Genomic DNA, 15,678 nt, shown 5'->3' on the forward strand with positions numbered 1-15,678 from the left:
TTTTTTAATTCTATTTTATTTATTTATTTATTTATTTTTGGAGAGGTTTTTGCTACAGGGTGCATGCGTTCGCCAGAAAGACCCCCAGACAGAGAGACAGAAAGCGAGAAATCACCCCCCAGGGGGGATGGCCACGCCGCAATCCCTTCTCCTCCATTCTCCTCTCGGGATCTTGGGCACGCACGCACACGCACCCAGCGTGAGTTTTAAGCCACTGGGTCCAGGACGTGAACCGGGGTCGACTATGTGGGAGTCCAACGACATAGCCATTATGCTATGAAAGCAAGACACAGAGAGAGAGAGAGAGAGAGAGAAAGAGAGAGAGAAGGAGGAAATTATGAAAGCAAGACTTTCTGCTGGTCCCAAACCAGGTTGTTTTTCAAGCCACTGACCAGGGCTGGGATTCAAACTATGGTCAGCGAGTCAGCCAGTGGTGTGGTGGTTAAGGCCACTGGATCCCACATGGCCAACTGAGTGGTTTGAGTCCTGGACCCAGCTGCATGAAAACATATTGAAGCAAAAAGCATATTGAAGCATGCGTATGGCTGTCCAAAATCCAGAAAGGAGAATGGAGGAGGGGACCAGCAGTTGGTGTAAACGGCTATGTCACTGGATTCCCATATAGTCAACTGTGGTTCAAGTCCCGGACCCAGTGGCTTAAACTCATGCTGGGTGTGTGTGTATGCATGGCCAAGATCCCAAGAGGATAATGGAGGGGAAGGGATTGCAGTGTGGCCATCCCCCCTGGGGGATGATTTCTCACTTTCTATATCTCTGTCTTTGTCTTTCTGGCTAGCACAAGCACCCTGTAGCAAAAACCTCTCCAAAAGAAAAAAAAAGAGAGAGAGAGAGAGAGAATAAAGGAGAAAGGGTTGTGGTGTTGCCATCCCCCTGGGGCTGATTTCTCACTGTCCTTCTGTGGCAAACTAGTCAACCATAATAATCATTGTACATGAACTTTTGACCATCTCCTTATGATAAGTAGGACTGCTGTTTTATTGCCAAATCCCAACACCCACCGTTTTGCTAAATCTCAGTGGTCACATCTTATTCCTGGCCTTGGTTGGCCTGTCAGCAGTATTGGCCACAGCCCCTGGCCCCTCCTACTTTCCCCTTCCCCTCACTAGCCACTTCTCTGCGCCCTCCTTGGCTGGTTCTTTCCTGTTTCCCTGACCTCTTAGAGTCCCATGCCCTGAAGATCAATTCTTGACCTCTTTGCCTATGTCCCCTCCCTTGTTGATCTCCCTTAGTTTTGTGACTTTAAATATATCTTCTCTACCTGGACAATTCCCCAGTTTATATTCTCGGCCTGAATGCCTTCCCCGAACGCTACATTGGTACAGGCGAGTTATGTGCCATAAGACATCTCTACTGGGATATTGTAGAGGTCCTCTGTATTGCATGTTCAAAATAAACTCTTGGGACCAGCAGATGGCGTAATGGCTATGTTGCTGAACTCTACGAGTCTACCGCGGTTTGAGTCCAGGACTTAACTCAGGCTGGGCACGTGTGCTTGCATGCCCAAGATCCCAAGAGGAGAATGGAGGAGAAGGGATTTTTGCATGGCCATTCCCCCAAGGGGTGAGTTCTCCTTTCTGTCTTTCTGTCTCTCTCTTTCTGGTGAGCATACGCACCCTATAGCAAAAACCTCTCAAAAACAAAACAAAATAAATAAAACCTTAACCTGAGTTAGCCAGTGGTGTGGGGGTTCAGGTGAACCACTGTCAGCCATATGGGAGTCTAGTACTTTAAATACCAAACCACCTGCTGGCTTTGCCTGCGAGGTTCTTAAGAAAGTCCTTTGAGGCCATCAGGTGGCATGGTGGTTAAGGTGCCGGACTCCCATATGGCCAACTATGGTTTGAGTCTTGGACCTGGTGGCTTGCTTTCTCACTTTCCCTCTCTCTCTCTTTCTGGTCAAATTAAAATAATAATAATAATAAAATAAAATAATAATTAAAAGAAAGAAGGCCCTTTGGGGGGCAGCAGATGGAGTAGCAGTTATGTTGCTGGACTCCCACATGTCAGAACGCTGTTTGAGTCCCAGACCAAGTGGCTTGAAGATCACACCACGTATGTGTGCATGCATGCCCAAAATCCCAGGAAGAGAGTGGAGGAGAAGGGACTGCAGCATGGACATCCCACCTGAAGGGTGATTTCTCACTTTCCTTCTCACTACCTCTCTGTTTCTCTCTGGCCAGTGCACACACCCTATGGAAAAAAAAAAAAAAAAGAGTCAAAGATTTAAATACTGAAGCCAGAAGCTTGAAAATCACCCAGGGTGGGGCCAGCAAGTGGCATGGTGGTTGAGATGCTGGACTCCCACATGGGTGACCACAGTTCAAGTCCCGAACCTGGCGACTTGACTTCTCACTCTCCCTTTTTCACTGTCTGTGTCTCTCTGGTCAAAAATTGAAGAATAATGATAATAAACATTTAACAAAATAGTAAATCTTTAAGAAAAAATCACCCAAGGTACAAAAGAGATTGTAGCACGGCCATTCTTCCCGGGTGAGTAATTTCTTACTTTCTCTCCCTGTCCCCTCTCTACAGCGAGTGTACACACCATATAGCAAACTCAAAAAAGCATCTCAGGGCCAGCAGCTCTGCCATCAGGCTGGACCCACATGGGAAGCTCCCACCCTGATCCCAGCTGGTTGAGGCTAGCGCTGGATCATGGTGTGAAGTTAGGTTTCTTTCTCTCTCCTTCTTTCTCTGTCTCTCCTGCTCCTGAGAAAACATAAAATAGGACTGCCTGATAGCATGGTGGTTAAGGCACTGGATCCCATGTGACTGACTTTGTGGTTTGAGTCCCAGACCCTGGGACTTGGAAAGTGCACCAGATGAGTGTGTATGTCCAAAATCCTGAGAGGAAAATGGAGGAGAAGGGATTATGGCATGGCATTGCAGTGTGGCTATCTGCCCTGGGGGGTGATTTCTCACTTTCCTTCACTCTCTGTCTCTCTTTGTCAGGACATACGCCCTGTGGCAAAATTAAATAGTAGTAAACCTGAAAACAAAAAATAAGTTTCAGTAGAGAGTTGGGGACCAGGAGGCATTTTTATGACACTTGAATGAGATAGAGTTTGACTGTACCTGGCACGTAGTAGGGCTCTCAATAACCACTGGCTTTCATTGTCAAACTCTGAGACACCCTGGTGTCTTGGCACAGTCTCTGGTTGGTTCCCCTCTGTCTCCTTAATGAAGAAAGGCTTCATGGCGTCTTTTTTTTTTTTTCCCTCATGGTGAGCTATGCGTGCTCACCAGAGAGTGACACAGACAGTGAGAGGGAAAATGAGAACTCACCCCCTAGGGGTGATGGCAATGCTTTCAAAAAGGTCAGTGAAGGAACCAGCAGATGGCATAATGGTTACGTCGTTGGACTCCCATGTGGTTGAGGTTTGAGTTTTGGACCTGGTGACTTGAAACTCACTGGCACGAGTGTGTGCTTGTCCAAAATCCTGAGAGGAGACTGGAGGAGAAGGGATTATGGTATGGCCATCCCCCTACGGAGGGCGATTTCTTGCTTTCTGTCTCTCTGTCTCTCCGGCAAGGGCACACGCCCTATCGCAAAAAAAAAAAAAACCTCTCTGAAAAAAGTTCACTGAGAATGTGTACACTGAAAATGTGTACTAAAACTTATGCGTGGGGCCAGCAGGTGGCATGGTGGTTAAGGTGCTAGACTCACATAGCTAACTCAGGTTCAAGTTCTGGATCTGGCAGCTTGCTTTCTCACTTTCTCTGTCTTTGTCTCTTTGTGGTGAGCACATGTGCCCTATAGCAAATTTAAAAATAATCATGATAATTATAAATAAAATTAAATAAACAATTCTTTTAAAAAAATTATGCATGGATTTCTGGGCCAGGCCCTAGGGGTTAAGGGAAGCCATGGCTAACCATGGTTCAAATCTTGGCCTTGGAAACTTGAAAAACATACTGCATATGTGTGTGTGTGTGTGTGTGTGTGTGTGTATGCCCCAAATCCTGACAGGATGGAGAGATGGAGAAGAAATATTTACTTATTTATTAACTTGTCAGGGAGAGTGTGTGCTTGCCAGAAAAAGAGAGAGAGAGAGAGAGAGAGAGAGAGAGATAGTAGCCCTCCAAAGGGGTGTGATCATGCACAATCACTTCTCCATTTTTCCATCTTGTTGAGGTTTGGGGCACAACGCACATATGTATTTTCCTTTCTCTTTTTTAGAATTATTTTACTTTATTTATTTATTTGTGTATTTTTATTTGACCAGAGAGGAACAGAATGAGAGAGAGAGAAAGTGAGAAAGGAAGCTGGCAGGTCCTGTATTCGAACCATGGTCTACCATCTGGGAATCCAGTGCCCTTAACCACCACACCACCTGCTGGTCCCACATGTGTATTTTTCAAGCTGCTAATTGCATTTTCCTATGACCTTTAAAAAAATAATAAACTTGTACTTTATTTAAAATATTTTATTTAACCTGGATTTATTTTAAAGAATTATTTATTTAATTTTATTTATTATTATTATTGCTTATTTTGACCAGAGAGAAACAGAGAGAGACAGAAAGAAAGAATGACAAAGTAAGCCACCAGGTCCAGGACTCAAACTGTGGTCAGGTATGTGGGAGTCCAGCACCTTAACCACCATGCCATCAGCCAGCTCCAGTTTTCATTTATTTATTTATTTATTCTAATTTGATCAAAGAGAGAGCGAGCGAGAAAGAGAAAGTGAGAAAGCAAGTGGGTAGTCCTGCAGGTCCAAGCCTCGAACTGCAGTCAGGCGTGTGGGAGTCCAGCACCCCTAACCACCATGCCACCTGCCAGCCCCTAAACTTGTACTGTAATTCCATTTTTCCATGAGTTTTTTTTTTTCTTTCTATAGTGTACATGTGCTCTCTGGAGAAACCTGGGGAGGTAGGAGAGAGGGGAGGCATGGAGAAACAGAAGAGCACGCCGCAATGGGGATGGTGTGCCACAGTCCCCTTTCTTTCGTTCTTTGCGCAGAACACATGCATGCACATGTGCCTGGCGTGTCTTTCAAGGTACCCAGTCTAGGACTCGAACTATACAGTCATCTATGTGAACCAGCCACCTTAACCACTATGCCACCCAGCTTGGCCCTTTCAGGAACTTTTTGAAGTCCCCTGATATTATGACATTTTGCAACTCTAAGCCTCCATTTCTGTAGGTCTCCCTAGTTGTGCTAACTCCTTCAGGACTGTCCCTTATCCAAACCTCCGCTGCCTTTTACCATCAGTCACGTAACCACGCACTATCTAGGATACAGGTTTTTGGTTTTTTGGCTAGAGGGCACATGTTCTTACCAGACAGAGAGAAGGAGAAAGCTCCTTCCCTGGGAATAGTCATGCTGAAATCCCTTCTCCTGAATCTTTCCCTCCTGTCAGAATTTTGGGAATGCACACACACATACCTGGCTTGTTTCTCAAGCCGGTATGGTTGACCATTTGGGATTCAGCTGCCTTAACCACCAGACCAAGAGCTGGCCCCGGGTACTATTTTGTACAGACCTGAAGCCTGGACCTTTATCCCTGACCGCCCTGTGTCAGTGTCCAGCACCTCGTAATAGGAGCTTAGTGTTTGTTAAGCTCTAGATCTGTGGTCAGGAGCTGGCCATGGCTACTACAAAGGCTGCTGCCCTTCAGGGAGAAACTGAAGTGAGGCCAGCCAAGCTCGGGTGGAGGGGGCCAGGCCAGCCCAGGGCAGGGTAAAGGGGTTGCATTGTTCTTAAGTGGAGCATCAGCTCTGCTTCTGGAGAGTCACAAATTCTCTAGGAAGGCAGGTGATGTCTGATGGCTCCCATCTGCTCCAATAGACACTCCTCGCCCTTCAGAAGGAGCAGGACAGACTAAAGATGAGGCTGCAGCAGCTGCAGGAACTGAGGAGGGAGCTTAGGAACTCTAAAGACAAGGTAAGGTGGAAGATGGGGTGTGGTCTGGTAGAAAGGAGCTGGGGAGTTCAGTTTCACTCCTGGCTATCACTTCCTCTATGTTATTTGCGCTCTCTGAACCTCAGTTTCCTCCTCTGTAAAGTGGACCTACCTGCCTCCCAGGGCTGTGTAATAACAAACTGAGATCTCGTGTGTAAAGTGACCTGCATTTATTAGTGAGTGCATTTATCCACTCACTAATCCAGCTCTTCTCTGAGTACATCTATTTAGCCCTTGTATTCAACATCGGTCGAATGGAATTGGGGGTGCTTTCTGCCTGGGAGCGAGTGGGGAACTCTCCTTCCCTTGAAGGCTGTGCCACCCTCCCTTCCCCCACCTCCAGGTCCCATTCCCAATGCCCGAGGTGCCCCTGGTATTCCGAGGACGCACTCAGCAGGGCAGGGGAGCACCCAAGTCTTTGGTTTCTGACCTGCGGATCTGCTGCCCTCTGCCTGGAGGCTCTGCTCTGGTCATCTTTGATGACCCCAAAGGTGAGCTCAGGGGGAGTCCGTGGAGGGAAACCAAGAAGCTCCTTGTTACTGACTCTGACCCCTCACCACCAGTGGCTGAGCAGGTGGTGCAACAAAAGGAGCATAAGATCGACATGGAGGCGTGCCGGCTGCGGGTGCAGGTTCAGCCCTTGGAGTTGCCTGTGGTGACCACCATCCAGGTGACAGAATGGCAGGGTCGGGGCATGTACCTGGCACAGGGAAGTGAGGCTGAGTCTAGGATGACTCCCTCCTGTCACTTCCTAGGTGACCAGCCAGAAGAGTGACCAGAGGGTATTGGTCAGTGGGTTTCCTGCTGGACTCAAACTGAGTGAGGAGGAGCTGCTGGACAAACTGGAGATCTTCTTTGGCAAGACCAAAAATGGGGGTGGTGACGTGGAGGTTCGGGAACTGCTACAAGGGAGTGTCATGCTGGGCTTTGCTAAGGAAGGAGGTAAGGGCCTAGTGATGCTTCCTACAGGCAGATTCAGGTACTGGGTGCATGAGGCCCCAGGAAAAGAGAGAGTTTAATGCTAAAGGCCCACCCCTTCCTGTTCCCCATAGTGGCCCAGCGCCTGTGCCAGGTTGGCCAGTTCAGAGTGCCGCTGGGAGGGCAGCAGGTCCCTCTGAAAGTCTCTCCCTACGTGAGTGGGGAGATCCAGAAGGCTGAGGTACGTGGAGGGTAGAGAATGGGGATGGGCCAGGTCATCTGTCTGTCTGCTACAAACTTGCCCCCACCAACCTCTGCCCCTGACCCCTTACTCCCATGAGCCTTTGCCACTTCCTGGCCTTTTCCAGATCAGGTTCCAGCCAGTGCCCCGCTCCGTGCTGGTGCTCAACATCCCCGATGTCCTGGACGGTCCAGAGCTGCACGACGTCCTGGAGATTCACTTCCAGAAGCCCACCCGTGGGGGTGGGGAGGTGGAGGCCCTGGCGGTCGTGCCCCCAGGACAGCGGGGCCTGGCGGTCTTCACCTCTATGTCTGGCTAGGGGAACTGCCCTTGTTACCACCCCACCCTCTGCCAAGTTTCCTGAACTGGGCTGGGGTTGGGTATAAGAGATCTTTACGCTTCCCCACAGCGGGTACAGATTCCAGATTGTGAAACAGCACCAGGAACAGTAAAAGTGCCTGGCTGGCGCGATGTTCTTCCTCATTTCATTCATGAAAGGAAACTTGATTTGGGCATGGAAGGAGGCTGGGGGAGGGAAGAAACCCCAACTTTCCACTAGCGCACTGGCCTTCCAGGAGCTCATCTTCCCCTGCGCTCTCAGAGGCACACATCCAGGACCCAGGGTTTGGCTTTTTATTGACACAAACACAAAGGCAGCTGTGGTAATGGGGTGGGGTACACAAAAGCAGAAATCGCACTTCACACGTTTATGCCTCCTTTACACAGTGAAGAGGCTAAGCCCCTCCCCGTCACCTCCCATGGCAATGGCTGGGGCAACAACCTTTCCTAATCCCAGCTCTGCGAGCAGAAGGAATTAGACCCCTATCCCCAATGTCCCCACTTTGGTTCCAGTGGCCCAGGTCCTAGTTACCCCCCACCACTTACTCCCCGGCTCTATCTCCCCACCCATGTAAACAAAGTTTGGGGCTGAGTTTGAAAAGCTGCCTCCCTGCTCTCAGGAAGCAGAGGGGCCTCCCTTGACAGCAAGGGGAATGTGCTTTGATTTTTACTTTGGTCCCAGAACAAGAAACCAACAGCATTGCCTCCAGAGCTCTGGCTGATAAATGCCACACTTATCTGCAAGGCCGAGATGGCTTCCCTGCCGCTCTCCCCTCAACCACCGATACAGACAGGACATGGCACAGACCACGATGAGACTGACTGGCTTTCCCCTAAAAGGCGAGGGGCTGGCCCTTCACCCACTGGCACACACACAGATTTTTGGCAGTGTTGTAGGACTGGGGAAGTGTAAACCCCCAGCTCCACCAGAATGAGGAAGGCACTGGGGAGTACGGGGTGGGGAAAGAGGCAGGAGACAAGGACTGTCCCCACCCCTGCCACACACTCGAGCACAGGTGTTCCGTTGCTAAGGCACTGAGAACAAATCCACAGAACTCAGTGAAGGGTAGGGGGCTCTATATCCCTCCTGGAGTCACGTTCCCCGCCCTTGTTGTAAGAAACAGCCTTGGTTAAGAATGGCAGAAAACCTGGTGGTGGAAGAAGCCCAATTGTGCTTAAGAAGTTGGGGACAGTGGACAGGATTGGGGGGTGGGCGCTGGTGGACCCAGGCTGAAGGGACACTAGGGAGAGACAGGTACATGCTGGACTCACACAGATTGGCCCCGTATCCTGAGCTGACATTTCAGTTCTTTGGGGAGGTGGTGGGGCAGGGGCGGGAGGGAAGATGAGGCAGAGCGGAAGCACACAGAACAGGATAGGGAGGGATTGGCTAACCTTGGCACAAAAGCAGCACAGCAGGCCCAGGGAAAGGGTGGGGGCAGGAAGCAGCCGCCTCCCTCTGGCCCTCCCTGTCCCCTTGGCAGGTCCCAGACATCCAAGTGGTCACTTCCCAACCTCTTCCGAGGGTGGGAAGCAGGGAGGAGACGGTCCTGACTAAAGAGAACGAACAAGGCGGAGGAGTGGCCATTAGTATAGAGACCTTCGGGGGAGGGAGGACAGAGCCTTACGATAGAAGATGAAATGCAAGAGCCTGGTGGTCAACAGAATGGGCTTCCAAACCTCTCCTTTCCCGGGTCTCAGAGGTCCACAACCCCTTGCCCTAGTTCTCTTTCTCGGGCCCAGGAACCAGGAGGACCTTGCCCACGTTCTTCTTCTCCTGCATCTGCTTCATGGCATCGGCCACCTGGAGAGGAAGAGAAGATTCTGCTTCCAAAGCCATCCAGCCCTTATCCAACACAAGCCTGCCACCTCTTCCCTGAGAACCCTCCCCTTGAGACCCCAGCCTTCATGCATACGACCCAGGCTCTCCCTGCAAAGAATTCACGCTTACCTTCTCAAAGGGCCAAACGGAGTCAATGTGGGGTTTGATGCGACCCTGGTTATACAGAGCCAGGAGGCGGGCCACCACACTACTGACCAGCTCTGTCTCGCCATCCAGGTAGCCCAAGTGGTAGCCACACACAGCCCGGTTGGCCTGCAGCAGCTGCAGAGCCGTCACACTGAACTGATTCCACCACGTGCGGGCCAGGGCCATCAGGTTCCGCTTGGGACCCGTGAGCAGGTTGGCCATTCCTGAGGGGCAAGGTGACACAGCCTGTGAATCTAGGTGCCAGGCATACCCCTGCGTGTTTGAATCATGCTCTTCTGCCCCACCATGGTCCTCTTGCAATTATCCACACTCGTGTAAGGAAGTGACAGGATAATCCCCAAATTCCTGGTTACCAAGCCCCAAACAATTCTAGCTAACTTAAAAATTGCTCTGATCTTTGTATATTTTTTATGTGAAATATTTTTTAAATGAAATTATAGCTTGCCCAAGAAGCCCAGGAGTGTAAGACAAAGGAAGGGCAGATTGGCTGATTTTGCATCAAGAATAATCTTTAAACAGGAATAGGGAAAGGGAAAGAACACAGATTTTACTATGACTCCCATGAAAGTTGTGAAAAAGATTGATAGTGACTGGCACCCAGAAGGCAGCAATCTGAATGCAATACACAGAGACTATGTCTAACCCTGATCTCTACAGAGCACCTGTGTGCAGACCATAACCTTCCAGGAGCATTCCTAGCCTTGAGCCTCTCTACAGAGCACCTGCATACAGAGTTGTAATACACAGGACCATCCCTTTTTTTTTTTTTTTAAGAATTTTTTAATTAAATTGTATTTATTATTATTATTATTATTTAATTTGGCCAGGGAGACTCACATACACTCAAAGGGAAGGTGAGAAATCAAGCCCCTAGGTCCAGGACTTGAACCATGGTTGGCCATGTGGGAATCCAGCACCTTACCATCAAGCCACCTACTGGCCCCCAAAGGACCATTCCTACCCCTGATCCTCTCTAAGGGCATCTGCATAACAAAGCTCTAATGTACAGGACCATTCCAACATTCCTCACCCTGATCCTCTCTACACAGCACTTTAGACCTTGCCCCTTCTTCATTCATACACCCTAGGCCCCTATACCCTCCCCTTTGAACCCACCCTCTTGCCCCTAACCTTCCTCTGTCCTAGCCCAATAACTCACCATAGGTGACGACTTTGCCCATGGGCTTGAGGAGGTTGTAGCCCTTTGTAGTATCTGATCCGCCCAGAGGGTCCATGACAATATCCACTCCTGTCAAAGAGTAAGAGAGCCCAGGAACAGCATTAGGATCCACAGATCTGGAGACATCCTCCCTGTCCTGTGCCATCGTACCCCCTCCCACACCTAGCACTCACCTTTTGGGGAGATCTTCTTGATTTCATCCACATAGTCAGTCGTGTGGTAGTCTATGGGATGTGTGACCCCATTCTCCTTCAGCACCTCATGCTTGCTGGCTGAGGCTGTTCCAAACACTGTCACATTCTCCACTGTACGGCACAGCTGCACGGCTGCCATGCCCACACCCCCTGCAGCAAGACACCCATATGCAGGAGATATGGGGTAACCTGGCCACCACTTTCCATTCTAGCCTCCCAAGGACTAAGCCCATTGCCTTCATTTTTGCCTAGACTCATTAAGAGGCCCATATCCAATTTCTGTGATTGGGATTAGTGCGGAAGGGGCCTGGAGAGGAAAAGGTGCAAGATGAGGGCACGTTGCTAAGGACAGCAGACAGGGCTGGACCTGGTGCCTGAATGTTACCACGGCAACTACTCTACAGAGGCCTCTAGGCAACACAGGCTGAGGCAGCCTGGCGTTGCCATGACAACACTCCAGACAGGCTGCAGGTTAAAGACCTAGAAGGAAATCTGGGTGGGGTACAGAGGGGGAATAAAGAGAGGGGACATGTCACCTGCAGCCATGTGTACCAAGACGCTTTGGCCAGGACGTAGGTTGCCAAAGTCAAAGAGGACCATGTAGGCTGTGATGTAATTGACCAGCAAGGCAGCAGCTTCCTCAAAGGTCATGGCCTCAGGCATCAGGAAGGTGTGTGCTGAGGGCACAGTAACCTCCTCCTGCCACATTCCTGACCGGTTCAACACCATCACCCGGTCTCCTGCCTTGAAGAAAGGAAGAAGAGCATCATTCAAGCACTCTCACCAACATGCAATTTAGTGCCCTCCCACTATGTACGGATCCTCTTTGAGATGAAGTAGCAGTGGGAGCAGTAGTGGTAGTCATGGTAATAATAACGATACCCTCATGAATAACAAGAGTAACAGCTTACCCTTACTGAGCACTCACCAAGGACCAGGCCCTATTCCAAATGCTTCCCCACCCCCAAATGCTTTCTATATATAAACCCTCAATTAATCCTGACATCAGCTCTTTGAGGTAGATACTATCCTTATCTCCACTGCACAGACCTTGTACTTTGCTATTACGTAAGATCCCTGTATGCAAGAAGCTTACAGTTAGGGCACGTGAAGTGTTGTTCAAGAGATCACACTGCTTCAGTTACAGAGGGAGACTCACTTCACCACTGACTGACAGTGTAACCTCGGGCAAGTAAAAAGGATTTAACCCTTTTGAGCTCCATTTTCTTATTTGTAAATTAGAGCAGTTATGAAGATTAAAAGGGGAAAAATCAATGATTTTAAAATTCTTTTTTGAAAATTTATTTATCCATTTGTTTATTTTAATTTGACCAGAGAGAAAGAGGGAAAGTGAGAAAGCAAGCCACCAGGTCCAGGACTTGAACTGTGATCAGCCATGTGGGAGTGTCTAGTGCCTTAACCACCACACTACCCGCTAGCCCTACTCAATGATATATTTTTTTTCTACTCAATGATTTTTTTTTTAAACTTAATGGATGTCAATGATTTTTAATATAATGTCTGGCATGTGGTAAACATTTATAAAAATAATAAAAATATTTTTAAAGAATTATTTTATTTACCTTTATTTATTGTAATTTGACCAGAGAGAGACAGAGTAAGAAAAAGAGAGAGAGGGAGAAAGTGAGAAAGCAAGTCACCAGGTTCAGTATTTTTTTTAAAGATTTATTTAATTCCATTTGTTATTGTTATTTTTTAATTTGACCAGAGAAAGAGAGTGAGAAAGCAAGCCACCAGGGCTGGAAAGAGAGAGAAAAAGGAAAATGGAGAAAGCAAGCCACCAGGGCTGGGACTCGAACCATAGTCAGCCATGTGGGAATCCAGCGCCCTTATCTACCACACTACCTGCTGGCCCCACCAGGTTCAGTATTTGAGCCACAGTTTGCCATGTTGGAGACCAGTACCCTTAACCACCATACCACCTGGGGGGCCCAATAATACTATTAGTAGTGAGGGGGTGGGACCATCAGGTAGTGTGGTGGTTAAGACGCTGGACACTCCCGTATAGCCAACCATGGTTCAAGTCCTGGACCTGGTGGCTTGCTTTCTCTCTCTCTTTCTCTGTGCACGTGTGTGTGTGTCTGGTCAAATTTAAAAAATGAATGAATAAATAAAATTAAATAATTATAAAATAAATAGTAGTGGGGGGGTGGAATCAGACAATCAAATAACTGAAGTACAGTACTTGATAAGGGCCATACCAAAGCTGTAGGTAAAGGTTTCTGAGCATTTAGGGTTGGGTGTGGTCATCTTAGGATGAGAACTGGGGACCCAGAGAATACCTACACCTAAAGATGGAGCAGAAGGGTGATGGACAAGGGGAGTCAGTCGCACAGTTCTGCCCACCAGAAAAAGTATCCCCGCAACCCCAGTATCAGCCTAGAGAGCCTCTTTGCAGGAGAAAAAGGGGTCAAGGACCTTTCCCTCCAGGTTTTTTTTAATAATAATTTAATTCATCATCATCATTATTATTATTATTTAATTAGACCAGACAGAGACAGAAAGGGAAAGTGAGAAAGCAAGCTGCCAAGTCCGGGACTTGAACTGGGGTCAATCATATGGGATTTCAACGCCTTAACCCCTAAGCTATCTGCCAGCCCCTTTCCTCCAGTTTAGGAAGTGGAGTGCAGGGCAGGAAATGGGGAGCATCTCAGGAGAAAAGGTCTCCCTTCTCCCTAAAGAGTGTAGAGAGGGATGTGTGGGTGTTGTTCTGGGACAATCTGGGTCTGTCTTGGTCTCTGATAGGAATGATGGGAATGCTGCATATTAATGAGACAGGATCGATGGGGAACAAGGAATGAACTCCCACACATGCACACGCCCTTTGTCATGTCCTCAAGTCCCCACACTCCATTGAAGAGGAGGACTGAGGATAAGTTGGGATCTTTCCCTGCAAGTTCTGGTCTGAGATAAGGCCTGGGGGACTTCCCCAGTCCTCTTTCCAGGACTCAGGATTCACAAAGGTAGAAACAACCCTGGTTTGCTAGGAGGGGTGCAGTAGCCAGTCAGGATGGTGGCCAGTCCCATATAGGGTCCAGAACAAACCCTCCTTATCCTAGCTTATGCCTAATCCTCATCCCATCACAGGTCAGGGCCATGACCCTCCCCGGCCCAGATATCAAGAGGGCCCTCTCCACAGAATCCAGGCTCTTACATCAGATTCTTGCTCTGGACAGGACATCCTGTATTTACCCGGCGGAAAGTGGAAAGTGGGGACAGGAGGTTAGGTGGGTGACCTTCAGCAGTAACATGAACTACAACGCCCTCCTCTCCCACCACCCCTTAAAAAAATTCCTCTTAGGGGAACCAGCAGTTAGCGTAATGGCTATGTCGCTGGACTCCCACGTAGTTGACTGCGGTTCGCATCCTGGACCCGGTGGCTTAAAACTCATGCTAGGCAGGTGTGTGTTCATGCCCAAGATCCCGAGAGGAGAATGGAGGAGAAGGGACCGCGGCGTGACCATTCCCTTTGGGGGGTGATTTCTTGCTTTCTGTCTCTATTTCTCTCTCTCTCTGTTTGGCGAGCGCAACGGGCCCTATAGCGAAAACCTCTCCAAAAAAGAAAAGTTCCTCTTCGCACTTTCTCCAGAGTGAGATTACTTAGAAGTCAGTGGGAGGGTGGGGCCAGAGCTGAATTTGGGGAAAAGCCCTTTAAGGAAGTGTTGTTTGCATTCGGATAAATCAAAGAAATTCAGCTCTTGTATCTAGGGCTGTCAGATCTGCCAAGAGGAAAGTTGCACCAGGCTGCATCTGGAGCCTGATTTGGAGAACAACAACAACAACAAAAAAAACAAGCTGTAAACAAATGATGTGCAGAGGCCTCGACCCAGGTCTCTCAAAAAGTTGGTCATTTGCAACTCTCCAGTGTCTGGGGTTGTGGCCAAGATTAATGATAAATGAGGAGAAACAGACCTGCAAAGCTGGGCCAACCTGCTCACAGTGCCACACCCCCCACCCCAGTCCAAAAGGGCACCGCCGAGATTTCCCAGGCAAGGGGTCCTCCGCGGGAAAGCTGACCGGGTTCCGGCCCGGTGTTCCCCAGGGCAGCCCGGGGTCGCGGCACGCAGGCTGAGTCACAGGAGGAGGAGATACTGCGGTCACGAGAGACAGCACAAGACAAAGATCTGGAGACCCGACACTGCCTCTCCCACCCCAGGACAGGACAGGCAGTGGGGCGGTGAGCGAGCAAGGCTCTCTCTCCTCCATGATGGGCGTGTCTCATCTCGCAGCCCTGCCAACGGGAGGGGCGGCCTCACACTCCCACAGACCACGGGGCTGCATGTGACTGGGCTCTGGCACGGCCACTGAGTCCCAGCCCAACCCCGACTACATAGCTCTCCGAGGTCTCTCGGGACAAAGGAGCACTAACAGTCACTCAGAGTCACAGACCACAATTAGCTGGGGAGTGTTTAGTGGGCAGGGGTACAGGTATGGTTTTACTGAAGGGGTAAGGGCGGCAAGGTCATTGTGCGCATGCGCAAGGCGCCTTATTGTTCCCCCCCACCACCACTACCATTGCTACTGGGCGGCGGCCACAACTGAAAATGGTTGGGGAAGATCGATCACGCCAAGCCCTCTCCCAATAAATCCGATTTTACAGCAGCCTCAAAACATAGGTTCCTTTCCTATGCCTCCCATGTCCGTCCACCATGTCCGTGCCAGCCCCGCCGCCCTGCCACACCCCCGGCGCCCGCCCACTTGTGTCCCAGTGCCCCGTGGCCTGCGCAACCCCTCCCTGCCCTGCCCTGCCCTGCCCTGCCCCTGGCTGGGCCGCTCACCTTGCGGTCTGTGACTCCTTCACCCACTGCGATCACGACGCCCGCACCCTCCATGCCCGGAGTATGGGGCAGCGGCGGGGGCCCGGGCGAC

General features: G+C 49.7%; 2 protein-coding genes across 2 annotated transcripts in view; one reads left to right on the plus strand and one right to left on the minus strand.

The window, feature by feature from the left end:
• The window catches only part of IFI35 (interferon induced protein 35), a 12,066-nt gene extending 4,498 nt beyond the window's left edge, over nt 1–7,568 (plus strand). Inside the window, exons 2-7 of the mRNA XM_006156084.3 lie at nt 5,813–5,908; nt 6,270–6,417; nt 6,490–6,596; nt 6,682–6,868; nt 6,979–7,085; nt 7,213–7,568. Coding sequence (XP_006156146.1) covers nt 5,813–5,908; nt 6,270–6,417; nt 6,490–6,596; nt 6,682–6,868; nt 6,979–7,085; nt 7,213–7,404 — 837 coding nt within the window. The 3' untranslated portion in view covers nt 7,405–7,568. The remainder of the gene's footprint in view (nt 1–5,812; nt 5,909–6,269; nt 6,418–6,489; nt 6,597–6,681; nt 6,869–6,978; nt 7,086–7,212) is intronic.
• Nucleotides 7,569–7,704: 136 nt separating this feature from the next.
• VAT1 (vesicle amine transport 1) lies at nt 7,705–15,665 on the minus strand (the record flags this gene model as incomplete). Its single annotated transcript, XM_006156095.2, is given in 6 exon segments — nt 7,705–9,228; nt 9,376–9,617; nt 10,574–10,663; nt 10,768–10,938; nt 11,325–11,532; nt 15,588–15,665. Coding segments are annotated over 6 exon segments (873 nt in total), but the record flags the coding sequence as incomplete, so codon positions are not given.
• Between the last annotated feature and the right edge of the window lie 13 nt (nt 15,666–15,678).

Source organism: Tupaia chinensis, unplaced genomic scaffold (assembly GCF_000334495.1).
Source record: "Tupaia chinensis unplaced genomic scaffold, TupChi_1.0 Scaffold000477_2, whole genome shotgun sequence".
Classification (NCBI taxonomy): domain Eukaryota; kingdom Metazoa; phylum Chordata; class Mammalia; order Scandentia; family Tupaiidae; genus Tupaia; species Tupaia belangeri.